This window comes from Caloenas nicobarica, chromosome 29 (genome assembly GCF_036013445.1).
Source record: "Caloenas nicobarica isolate bCalNic1 chromosome 29, bCalNic1.hap1, whole genome shotgun sequence".
In the NCBI taxonomy this organism is placed as follows: Eukaryota; Metazoa; Chordata; class Aves; order Columbiformes; family Columbidae; genus Caloenas; species Caloenas nicobarica.
Window position 1 is genome coordinate 1,072,283 of NC_088273.1, and position 12,982 is coordinate 1,085,264.

The following is a 12,982-nucleotide window of genomic DNA, read 5'->3' on the forward strand; positions in this document are numbered from 1 at the left end:
GATGTTCAATAGTGTTGGCCCAAGTGCCAGTCACTGAGAGATGACACTAGCAACTGGTTGCATGGAGAACTTTGTACCACTCATGATATTTGGGCTTAATGGTTCAGCATCCCAGCCAGCATCCACTTCTTGAGCCCCATCGGCACCACTCTGCCCGGAAGGACACCATGGCTGAGGCCTTGCAAGCACCCTGTACACAACATGCCTTTCTTTCCCCTGTCCATTTGGGTCAAGCAATCCCTTCCTTCGCCTTCACATTCCAGGAAATGGGTGTAGGAGGACATGTCCCATCCCCTTCCCAGGGAGGGAGGTAGGGTGTCCAGCCTGTAACTCTCCCAGTTCCTTTTCCTGCTCTTCTTGAAGATGGGTTTGAGGTCTGCGTTTTCTAAGGACCCCAGAACCATTCTGGTTTCTATGGCACTATTGAGAGCACAATCCGGAATCATGGGAAGGGTGACGTAGCAGACAAGAACACGTGCAATGAGCCTGTCCAAGGCAGCTGAGATGAATTTCACTGGTCAAATGGGGTTTGTTCCTGTAGTCAAACACAGAAATGTCCGGGTTCTGTCAGGTGTCAACATCTGAGCTGGCCTCATGGACTCCTTATGCACCCAGGGATGCTCAGAGACAGAGTCTGTCCCTTTTACACAAAGAGGCAGGTGTCACAGAGTCCCTCTCGACCTCCTGTTGCCACTCCCAAAGGGCAGGAGACACCTGAGCCCTGTGGTGTGTCACCCTGCTCTGCACTCATCTGAGTTGTGCCACGGCAGGAAGAATGGACACAAGGAGCTCGCTTGAAGGAAGCACATCCCAGTGCTGCATTCAGGCAGTTAACAATGGGATGTTACTTCCAACACCAAGTGACCTCAAGATCTTGTCTGTCCCACAGGCCTTCATGGAACCCTAAGGAATAGTTGATGGTGTTTGTGATCACTCGGGTTCATGTCACCTCAAGTACATGACGTGCATGCTCACAATTCATCTGTACAAAGCAAACACGAACTGCTGAACTGGCTGTGAGAGGACACTGCTGTGTGCCCAGCCCTGCACACACACACTGTGCAGCTGCACAATGGTGTTTCATCTGTGGGCCACTTTTGAAGCCATATGCTTGAGAGAAACTTTGCAAGAAGATATAAACCATCATGCACTGCCCTGAGGAGATGACCGTTCTTTCTGGAAAGGCTGTTCTGAGGCCAGCTCTGTCACAGCAGTGCCCATTGCCTGTCCCTGCCTGCGCTCACAGGACTCACACACAGCAGGACGGTGACCAAGCTGCCAGAGCACTCAGGCCTTGCACCAACACAAGGGATGAGAAGGAGAGTGTGGGAGTGGAACGAGAACAGCTCTGGAAGACCAAGGGCTGCTGCTCCCTGGCAGCGCTGCCAGGCTGGGACTCTGTTCCCCTCCACTAATGCAGACAGAAACTGTCCCTGCAGCTCCAAAAAGGCCTTAAAAGGAGATCTCAGGGGAAAAATAAAACAAAATGAAACACTGCAGGGCCTTTTATTCTTTTTTAAAAAAAAATAGAGAAAAGGGCTCCTCATTTCCATGGACACTTGGTCAGAAAAAAAGGCAGACAGTGAATTAGGAAAGGGATGACAACATTATCACAAAACACCACCACCACAACAACAACAAAACAGCTATGGCTGAGCCTGCAATAAGTTACACTATAACTGCTATACAGAGGATGACAGTTTGTTGCTGTTTGTTATTGAAAACATCCAGTTATCAGTTTCCACACTGAATCCTGGAGCTCCTGGTTCCTCATGCTGTAGATGAGGGGGTTCACTGCTGGAGGCACCACCGAGTACAGAACAGACACCACCAGGTCCAGCCGTGGGGATGAGATGGGAGGGGGTTTCAGGTAAGCCAACATGCCAGTGATGACAAAGAGGGAGACCACAGCCAGGTGAGGCAGGCAGGTGGAAAAGGCTTTGTGCCGTCCCTGCTCAGAGGGGATCCTCAGCACAGCCCTGAAGATCTGCACATAGGACACCACAATGAAAACAAAACATCCCTCAAAAAAAACTGCACTAAACATGAGAAGCCCAAGTTCCCTGAGGTAGGCATGTGAGCATGAGAGCTTGAGGATCTGGGGGATTTCACAGAAGAACTGGTCCACAGCATTGCCCTTGCACAGTGGCAGTGAAAATGTGTTGGCCGTGTGCAGCAGAGCATTGAGAAACCCAGTGGCCCAGGCAGCTGCTGCCATGTGGACACAAGCTCTGCTGCCCAGGAGGGTCCCGTAGTGCAGGGGTTTGCAGATGGCAACGTAGCGGTCATAGGACATGATGGTGAGCATAGAATACTCTGCTGCTAACAAGAAGACAAACAAAAAGATCTGTGCAGCACATCCCAAAAAGGAGATGGCTCTGGTGTCCCAGAGGGAATTGGCCATGGATTTGGGGAGAGTGGTGGAGATGCAGCCCAGGTCAAGGAGCGAGAGGTTGAGCAGGAAGAAGTACATGGGGGTGTGGAGGTGCTGGTCACAGGCTATGGTGGTGATGATGAGGCCGTTGCCCAGGAGGGCAGCCAGGTAGATGCCCAGGAAGAGCCAGAAGTGCAAGAGCTGCAGCTCCCGTGTGTCTGCGAATGGCAGGAGGAGGAACTGGATGATGGAGCTGCTGTTGGACATTTGCTGTTTCTTGGAATGTGGACTCTGTTCAAAAAAAGAAAAACCAATGTAAAATTAGGACAAACTCCTCTTAGCAAATCCACATCATTTTTTATAGATATCACCCCAATAGAAATGCATTTCGTTTCTCTGTTGTGTGCTGGCTGAGTGTGCTGTGAGGAGCAGGACCTCTGCCCGTGTGCTGCCCAGCAGCCAGCTTTGCTCTGCTGCAGTGAGGACATAGGAGCTGGTTTGTGACACCTCTGACATTCACAAGGAATGGCAGATGTAATCCACCTGCAATGAAAAAGTTTAATATCTGTCCTCATGGCTATCAAGGGCTTGGGCTGCAAAGGAGACAATTAGCATATTTTTATAAATATTTTATCTGGGTTTTTTTATTTTCCATCACCACATCAGGTGAGTGCTGTTTTTTCAGGGGTAGAAATACTAATTTCTATGATTGAAAATGTGATGAATCGAGAGACAGGAGAGGCAAAAAGGCTCAGCTTTCTCTGGTGCTTTATTGAGTCAGACAGCAGAAGTCTCCATCAGGATTTTTCTCATCTGTCTGTGCTTCAGTTTGTGCTGCCATTAAAATGACTTTAGGCACATATTATTCTAATTAATCCAAACAACTGGACTCACACTGGAGCAGGAGAGCCCTGTTTGAAAGGGCAGATCTGCAAACTCTTCCCTGCCCCAGCCCAGAGGTGGAGATGTGATGGAGAGAGCAGGATACGACCCCTCACAGAGACAAGCAAAGGACTCTGGCAGGAGAGTGCGGACCCCAAGGAAAGGCTCAGCACTCCTGGCATCCTACAGCAGAGCTGGGCCTTTCTGGGGGCAGCTGGTGAGCCCAGCAGGACAGGCAGAGCAGAGTCAGGGCTCCTGGAGATGGGATGTGCTAAAGGGACAGTCCGATCATTGCCCAGCAGACAACCCCCAGCAGCCACCTGCAGAGCAGGAGCAAAAGAGCTCCTGAACAGCCCCTGCTCTGCTGCCTGGAGCTGTCCCTGCCTGCAGCTGTGTCTCTGTGCCCAGGTCTCCTCCTGTCAGTGTCACAGACCCCATCCCAGCCGCTGTGTGCTCAGCTCTGCCCTGCAGACCCCTCCCAGCAGCCGGGCACTGCCCAGGGGCAGCTCTGTGTGGGCCGGCTCTGGTGGGAACACCAGACAAACAATAATGAGCATGGAAAAGTCATCCTGATGCTGTCTGTAAGCCAGAGTGTGTTGATTTCTGATACTCACAGGTTTATTCACTACTAAGAGTCACAGATTTGGAATTTCAGTTCATCCTCCTGAACTGAGACATTAATTTCTGTGTCCCCTTGGGCTCATAGACAATCTAGAGTACAAGACTGATAGAACAGGATCCTTCATTTCCACAAAGCCCCTGGCTTGCTGTGCCTTTCCAAACGTCTCCAAGGAATGTCCTAAAGTGATCTGGAGCTATGAGCACCCCCGTTCCAAGCAGAACCTATAGCATGACCCTGCCCAGCCAGAGGTTGCTCCTTCCCCCCACAGCTTCTCCCCACAGCACCGTGGGGATCTCCCCGGGCAGGCTGAGCGCTGACCCTGGCAGGCGGCAGAGTCCCTGCCCCGGCACAGCCCTGGGGTGCAGGGACCCTGCTCTGCAGGACAGCCCTGGGCACCCCTGGGTGCTCACCTGGCCTCACAGCTGTTCAACATTGCCTGCCAAGAGCCCCCTCCATACAGATCCCACAAGCTGTGCCTGTGATAACTTGAGGAGACACCTCCAGGAGCTACAACTGCATTGCCCTGGACCCAGAGACTTACCATGTCAAGGGCTGCAAAGTTTTCTCCCCCAGTGAGCTCTCAGTCATCCTCCCAATCCTGACCACCTTTAATCTCTCTCTGCCTTGCTCGTCTCCCTGAGATCCCCAGGCAGAGCCCTCAGCCCTGCTGCGCTTTGCAGAGGAGCTGCTCCTGGGCAGAGCTGTCTCTCTGCAGCGCTGCCGCTTGCCATGAGCTCCCTCTGTCCCAGGAGCCCAGCCCAGCTCAGCAGCACAGGAGCAGCCCCAGGCACTTTAATGACCCCTCTGGTGGCTTTGGTGCTGAGTCCATGAGCCTCACAGCCTGAGAGGAATTGAAGAAACTTCTCAAGAAGTCAAAGTCAGATTCAAACTCCAAAGTTTCTTGTAATGTTAATGGGTCCCACTGAGGGACACTACTGAGAAACCATCCCCAGGGTTGGTTAGAGCAGAAAACTGGAGCCAGAGATGACAAGTCACTAAAAGCAAAGTAAAGGTGGCTCTGATGCTGAGTAAACCTGGATGTGTTTCATTAACCAAAGGGCCAACCCTGACCCCCAGACCCTGGGAAATCAGATCCTGTCCCTCCCACATTGCCCAGGGCTCTTCCTGGGACACTGTGATGTGGGGCTGTGCAAGGCCAAGGGCAGGACTATGGTCCCACACCTCCCAGGTTCCTGGCTGGGGACAAGGAGGCCATGAGGCCCCTGTGCTGTAAGGACAAGGTGTCTCCTCACAGGCATCAGAGGTGGACACAACAGCCATCGCTAAGGGGAGAAGGAGCTCATGTCTGTTGGGGCCTTTTTACATGCCTTGGTCGTCTCCACGACAGCCTGTCCTGTGCTGTGGCATCACCTGCACCTCTTTCCCTGCAGGCTGGAGACATCCCCCCTGCTGCCCCACCTTGCTCTTGTCTGAGCATCTTCCTTCCTTTGCTGAGATCTCTCCATCCTCCCCAGCTGTTCCTTGAAGCACAAAGCCTTGGGCTGATGCAGACTCCCTCTGGGTGACCTGCTTCACCACAGCACTGCCCTTCCAGTCACATTCCTTTCTCCTCATGTCCAGCCTGCTCCTCCCTGGCTGCACTTTGTGCCATTATTTCCTTCCTATTCTGTTTCCCACTATGAAGAAAACCTCCACCCTCTCTGAAACCACCCTTCCAGCACTCTCAGGCTACTCCTACACTGCTGCAGCCTCCCCAGCGCTGCTGGACCAAAGCAGCCCAGGTCCCTCAGCATCCCTCACCATGTGCACAAGGTCCTGAACCCTGCCTTGGCAGAACCCTGCCCTCTCCAGTTCCTCCCTGCTTCTCCAAACTGGGACCCGCACACTGGCACACACCCGTGTGTGTGGGGTCACACCAGTGCTGAAGCGAATGGGATGAGAACTCCAGGTGTCTGGGTCCCCACGCTCCTCCTCATGCAGCCCCATGTGCAGCTGCCTTAGTCATGGTGAGCGTGCAGCACGGGCTTGTGTGGCGGCCCTTGTAGTGCCCAGGCCCTTCTCCTCAGGGTCACTGCTCAGCCTGTCAGGTCCTGGTCTGTCCTGATGGATGGGGTTATTCTCCTGCCCTGATACAGATCTGGACACTTCTCCTTGTAAAACTTAAGAGATCCCTAATGGCTGAATTTCAAATGTTCTCAAAGTCTGGACTCTCCCTTGACTGAAGCTCCATTTGCTCAACTGTTTGCAGACAGATGTTTTAAGATGGTGAGGGTGTCTCTCCCAAGATAAGAGCATGAGGAGTTACAGGACTCTTTGAATACCACCTCCTGGAGAAACTGTGGAGTCTCGGGGGTCTGGTACTCATAATGCCAGAGGTCTGGACTCAGAGGGGATGTTTTCCTTCATGTCGGAGAGCAGCAGGAATGCTTGGAATTCTAGCTGGGGACAGACAATGTCAGCTGAATGTTGAGGAGTCAGCATGAGAGGGCAGAACAACATGGGCAATGTTGTGTTGACTGGACATCAGCTACAGGCTCCCTGATCAGGAAGAGGAATTAGATGAGGCCTCCTTCAGACAAAGGAAAGAAGCCTCATGTTTCCAGGGCAGCATCCTTGTTGCAGACCTAAGGTATCTCAATATCTGCAAGGTACCAGGCGTCCAGGAGGGTTTTGCAGCTCATTGACAACATCTTCCTGACACGGCTGACTGAGGGGTCAGTGAGGTCAGGTGCCCTGTGGGACTTGACACCTACAAAGCAGAAAGAGTTGGTCAGGGATGTAACAGTCAGGGATGAGAAAGTGGAGTTGAGGCTCCTGGAAGATGATAACAAGGCAAAGAGCAGGATTTCAGGAGAGCAGGCTTTGGCCTGCTGAGGGACCTACTTGGGTCCTATGGGATATGACCTTGGTGTCTGCAGATTTTTCCTCTCACATTTCCTCCCTTCTCTCTCCCACCTGCTGTTGTGTAGCATTTTTTACCCTTTCCCAAATACAATATCACAGAGGTTCCATCAACATCACTGAGTGGCTCAGGTTTGGCAAGGAGTGGGTCCATCTTGGAACCTGCTGAAATTCGCTCTGTCTGACGTCGGTCAAACTCCTGTTGTCTTCTCAGAGAGGTGACAACGGTAGCACACCCACTCTCACCTCCAGTTCCAAGACTTTGCCATGTAAACCAAATACGGGGTGACAATGTGTTGGGTGTTACAAACTACTTGATCATGGAGAAGAAATGGAAAAGATTTTCTGTCAGCAACCTGAGGAAGTCTCCAGTCAATGAGCAGGTTCCTAGGGGGAGCTGTAATTGCCCTCACAGTCACTGGCCAGGCAAAACTGCAGGTGCCAACAGTCCAGAGGATCTTGGGACAACTGCTTAACACGGCTGCCTGATGGGCCAGCAAGGGTCATGCTCACCTGGATCTGGAACTGGGAAACAAAGAAGAGCTGGTGAGAGATGAGAGCATCAGTGTCCACCTTGGCTGTCATGGCCAGGAAACAGTGGGGTCCCAGGCACCAGAGGGGAGGGAGGAAGGCCAGCAGCAGAGCACAGGCTGGTGGGCTCCAGAGAAGACTTTGACATACTGGAGGATGGCGGGCGAGGTGGTGACATGGAAGTAGGTCTGAAGGGTGAAGGAGCTCAGGAAATCTGAGAAGCCTTACAGGACAGCCTGCTCCAAGCACAAGAATGATCTCTCCAAGTACGCATGAAAAGAAGCATTTATCTTGTGAGGCTGCTTCTCTGAACTGATGGAGCTCCAGGGCAAAAAGGCAGCATGCAGGAGGTGGAAGCAGGCGAAGCTGCAAAGGAGGAATTTAGAAGCCTTGCCCATGGATGTACAGATGATGCCAAAGCTGCCCTGGACTTGATACCTGCAGAGGAGGCTGAGGGCAGCAAGATGAGCTGACACAGCTTCCTTACAGTAAAAGAACAGACAGGGTGAATGTGGGCCTGCTGCTGAACTTCCTCACCGCAGTTTCCTTCTTGCTCCGCTGCTCTGGGTCACTGTTGTTGTGATCTTGTTCTTGCTGTCAGGCTCTCTGGGGATGGGAGTTTCAGCTGCAGAGTCACAGCCTGATCTTGTGGGTCCTTTCCTGCAGCTGTGTCCACGGGAACACGTGTCCCAGATTTCCTCTGACATGTGGGGTGTGGGCAATGCAGTCTGTGGGGCTGGGGAATGAGCTGAGTCTCCCTTAATCAAATGCCATCATTAGGACACTTCTTTATGTCCTTGAGGTTTTCATTCCAAGCTGTGAGCTCCCCACCAGGATGCAAACCTGTGCTATAACACCTTAGTGTTATCTTAAGCCCCATGGAGAAACTCAGAGATGCTACAACAGCGAAAATGCCGTTGGGTTTGTGAAATGAGCCATGTGTGTCCTGGGCTAAACGTGGGGTGCTGAGACCTTGGGAAAGGATGAGACTTGTCATGGTCATAGGTGGGTCCCTCTGCTCTCAGCAGGGCCTGGTGGCTTTTCAGGGTAACATGGCAGTGTGATCAGCCTCCATCTCAGAAAGGTGCCAGCCCAGGGCAGCTGGAGCAAGACAGAGGGACAGACCAGGTCCCCTTAATCTGCACTGACCCACAGACATGGAGCAGAAATGCTGAGGGTTTCTGAGACAGAAGAACATTCTCCAGGGCAATTGCAGGAAGCTGTAAAAACCCCAAAATCTCAAACTGCCTTGTGTAATCCTGGTTCCTTATCACTGGGAGAGCAGATGCTGACAGGCCCTTCTGCACCAGGAATGAGTCCATCCGACACAGCTGAACCGCAGGTCTGGCCCCTGCCCCCGTTGCCATGACCCCCTGCTGCAGAGCAGGGCTGACTCCTGGGCAGCCAGCGGGCACAGGTCCTGCTCCTCACGGCACCTCCAGCCAGCACCACCCAGGGCTCAGCCACGGAGCTGAAGGAAGGTCTGGAAAAGGACAAGGGGGTGTGGAGCAGGGTGAGGGTGTATGAGAAATGGCTTTGATTTTGCTCAGAGAAATCTTCCCTGATTTGTCACTGTCTTTTGCTCCTATGACAGTGCCCCATGCTCATCAACAACAAATGTCCAACAGCAGCTCCATCACCCACTTCCTCCTCCTGCCGTTCGCAGACACACGGGAGCTGCAGCTCTTGCACTTCTGGCTCTTCCTGGGCATCTACCTGGCTGCCCTCCTGGGCAACGGCCTCATCATCACCACCATAGCCTGTGACCAGCACCTCCACACCCCCATGTACTTCTTCCTCCTCAGCCTCTCCCTCCTCGACCTGGGCTCCATCTCCACCATTCTTCCCAAATCCATGGCAAATTCTTCATGGGATACCAGGTCCATCTCGTACACAGGATGTGCTGCACAGCTGTTCTCATTTGCCTTCTTGGCAGTAGCAGAGTATTGTCTCCTCACAGTCATGTCGTACGACCGCTATGTTGCCATCTGCAAACCCCTGCACTACGGGACCCTCCTGGGCAGCAGAGCTTGTGTCCACATGGCAGCAGCTGCCTGGGCCACTGGGTTTCTTCATGCTCTCCTGCACACAGCCAATACATTTTCACTGCCACTGTGCAAGGGCAATGCTGTGGACCAGTTCTTCTGTGAAATCCCCCAGATCCTCAAGCTCTCCTGCTCACACTCCTACTTCAGGAAAGCTGGGCTTATTGTGATATGTTTCTTGGTAGCTTTCGGGTGTTTTGTTTTCATCGTGGTATCCTATGTGCAGATCTTCAGGGCTGTGCTGAGGATCCCCTCTGAGCAGGGACGGCACAAAGCCTTTTCCACGTGCCTCCCTCACCTGGCTGTGGTCTCTCTGTTTGTCAGCACTGCCATGTTTGCCTACCTGAAACCCCCCTCCATCTCCTCCATATCCCTGGACCTGATCATGGCAGTTCTGTACTCGGTGGTTCCTCCAGCAGTGAATCCCCTCATCTACAGCATGAGGAACCAGGAGCTCCAGGATTCAGTGTGGAAACTGATAACTGGACTTTTTCAATAACAAACAGCAATAAACTCTCATCCTCTGCAGAGCAGTTATAGTGTAACTCGTAGGCTCAACCATTCTTGTTTTGTTGTTGTTGTTTTGCTGGTATTTTGTGATAATGTTGTCATCCATTTCGTAATTCACTGTCTGCCTTTTTTTCTGACCAAGTGTCTATGGAAATGAGGACCCTCTTCCTCTCCTTAAAAAAAAATTAAAATAAATGGGCCCTGCAGTATTTTGCTTTTTTTTTCTCCTCTGCTTTTCTTTTAAGGCCTTTTTGGAGCTGCAGGGACAGTTTCTGTCTGCATCAGTGGAGAGGAACAGAGTCCAGCATGGTGACACTTACAGGGAGCAGCAGGCCTTGGTCTTCCAGAGCTGTTCTCGTTCCACTCCCACACTCTCCTTCTCATCCCTTGTGTTGGTGCAAGGCCTGAGTGCTCTGGCAGCTTGGTCACCGTCCTGCTGTGTGTCAGTCCTGTGAGCGCAGGCAGGGACAGGCAATGGGCACTGCTGTGACAGAGCTGGCCTCAGAATAGCCTTCCATGAAGAGCGATCTTCTGAGGATAGTGCCTGAAGGTTTAGGCCTTCTTTCAAAGCTTTTCTCAAGAACTTGCCCAAGAAAGTGGCCCACAGATGGAACACCAGCGGACAGCTAAACTGTACGTGTGTACAGGGCTGGGCACACAGCAGTGTCCTCTCACAGCCAGGCCTCCTGCCAGAGACCTGCAGGACCAGCAGAGCAGGGTCTGGGCTGTGCCCCTGTGCACTGGACACCCCTTGGGAAGGAGCCTCAGGTCAGTCATCATGCACTGGCCCCTCACAACCACCATTTCCAGCACTCATCTTTCACCCACAGAGGTTGTTCTTCCCTCCATGAATGGACACTGAATGAGTAGTTCAGCCGTCCATGTTTGATTGTACAGATGAGATGTAAGCACACATCTCATGTACGTGAGGTTGACACAAACGCGAGTGATCACAAACACCAGCAACTATTCCTTGGGGTTCCATGAAGGCCTGTGGCACTGTTAAGGTCTTGAAGTCACTTCATGTTGGGAGAAACACCCCATGGGAAATCACCTGAGTGGTACACTGGGATATGCTTCCTTGAACTTTCCATTCCTCATGTCATGGAACATCTCAGATGAGCGCAGAGCAGGGTGACACACCACAGGGCTGAGGTGTGTCCCATCCATTGGGAGTGGCAACAGGAGGCCAGAGGGACACTGTGACTCCTGCCTCTGTGTGTAAGAGAGACAGACTCTGTCTCTGAGCATCCCTGGGTGCATAAGGAGTCCATGAGGCCAGCTCAGATGTGGACACCTGACAGAACCCGGACATTTCTGTGTATGACTCCAGGCACACACTCCACTGTATCAGTGAGACTGATCTCAACTGCCTTGGACAGGGCCATTGCAAGAGCTCCTTTCTGCTATGTCACACTTGCCCGTGATTCTGGATTATGCTCTCAAAAGCACCAGAGCAACCAGAGAGATTCTGGTGTCCTTGGGAAAGACAGACATCAAAGCCATCTTCAAGAATGGCAGGAACAAGAATTGGGAGAAGTGCAGGTTGGTCAGCCTGCCTCTGTCCCTGGGAAGGGGATTGGACACGTCCTCCTGCAGCCATTTGCCAGCACTTGAAGGACAAGAAAGGGATTGCTGAAGCAAAATGTGCAGGGAAAAGGAAGGTATGTCGTGTACATGGAGTTTTGCAAGGCCTCAGACTTGGTCTCCCATGGTGTCCTTATAGCCAGATGGGTGCTGTCTGGGCTGAAGAAGTGGACATTGGGTGGGAACTTGGCTGAATGATTGAGCACAGATGATGTGAAAGGTACAAATATTTCTGTGCAACCGGTTACTGGTGACATCTCTCAGTGACCAGCATTGGGCAAACACTGTTGAATGTCTTTTTCTCCCCCTGTATGATGGGACGAGTGCACTTGCATCTCTTTTAAGGATGATGCAAAGCTGGGCAGAAGCCTTGAGTAACCTCACCTGGTTGACCCTGCCTTGAGCAGGAGAGTCAGACAAGATGATGTTCAGGGCTCTCTTCAAATCTGAGTTATTCTAGGATTCAATGAATCTTTACCTTCGAGAGGTTTTTGAAAACTGAACATATGTAGGAAGAAGAAAAAAAAAATAAACAGGCAGAGGAGGAGATCTAAAACGTGTGAACATCAATATGGCACTTCCTGTGAAGAATGTTTCTCCCTTCTCTCATTCTCCATTAGTAGCAAATAGATTTCATCAAATTCATAAAACAAGGATACTTATAACTGGTCAGGTCCTGGGCCAAGAGGAGGTTATGGATGGGTACGGCCCCAAGCCTGACAGTGTTCAAGAACAGACTGGACAATGCCTTCAGACACAGGGTATGAAATGTGGAGTTGTCCTGTGCAAGGACAGGAGTTGGACTCAATGATCCTTGTGGGTCCCTCCCAGCTCAGGACATTCTAGGATTCTATGAAATACTAGGTCACAAGTCCATGTTTTCGTTGTACAGATGCGTTGTAAACATAGACATCATGTGCATGTCCATTGTGTGCATGTGGTGAGATGAACCCAAGTGAGCACAGATGCTATCAGCTATTCCTTGAGGTGCAATAAAGGTCAGTGGGACAGAGATGGTGTTCAGGGGTCTCTTCCAACCCACGTTATTGTAGGATTCCATGAATCTTTTCCTTGGGGAGCTCTTTCAAGGAAGAATACACAGAGGAAGAAAAAAAAAAAAAAGGCAGAAGCAGAGGTATAAAATGCACCAGTGTAAATACAGCAGCTCCTCTGGGGAACGTTTCTCCACTCAAACCCTTGAATGGAAATCTATTAGATAAATTTGATGAAACCAGCTTAGTTTTATCTGCTCAGACACTGGACCACAAGGAGGGTCCAAAGAGTTGTGGTGAATGGGCCAAATCCAGTTGGTGGCCAATCACGAGTGGTGTTCCCCAGGGCTCAGTACTGGGGCCAGTTCTGTTCAATCTCTCTATCAATGATCTGGATGAGGGGATCGAGTGCACCGTTAGTAAGTTTGCAGATGACACGAAGTTGGGTGGGAGTGCTGACCTGCTGGACAAGACGACAGGAAGGGTCAACAGGGGGATGTGGAGCTGCTGGTTCATTAGGCTGAGTCCAATTGTCTGAACTTTAACAAGGCCAAGTGCCATGGCCTGCACTTGGGTC

The 12,982-nt window shown here is 51.6% G+C and overlaps 2 protein-coding genes across 2 annotated transcripts; one reads left to right on the forward strand and one right to left on the reverse strand.

Annotated features, from left to right (window-relative positions):
- Positions 1-1,714: 1,714 nt before the first annotated feature.
- On the reverse strand, positions 1,715-2,641 carry LOC135999765 (olfactory receptor 14A16-like). The gene has a single exon (XM_065653330.1). It carries the CDS (start codon positions 2,639-2,641, stop codon positions 1,715-1,717), a length of 927 nt encoding a protein of 308 aa, XP_065509402.1.
- Positions 2,642-8,801: 6,160 nt separating this feature from the next.
- LOC135999785 (olfactory receptor 14A16-like) lies at positions 8,802-9,815 on the forward strand. Its single transcript, XM_065653364.1, has one exon. The coding sequence runs from the start codon at positions 8,802-8,804 to the stop codon at positions 9,813-9,815; it is 1,014 nt and encodes a 337-aa protein (XP_065509436.1).
- The last annotated feature ends 3,167 nt before the right edge of the window (positions 9,816-12,982 follow it).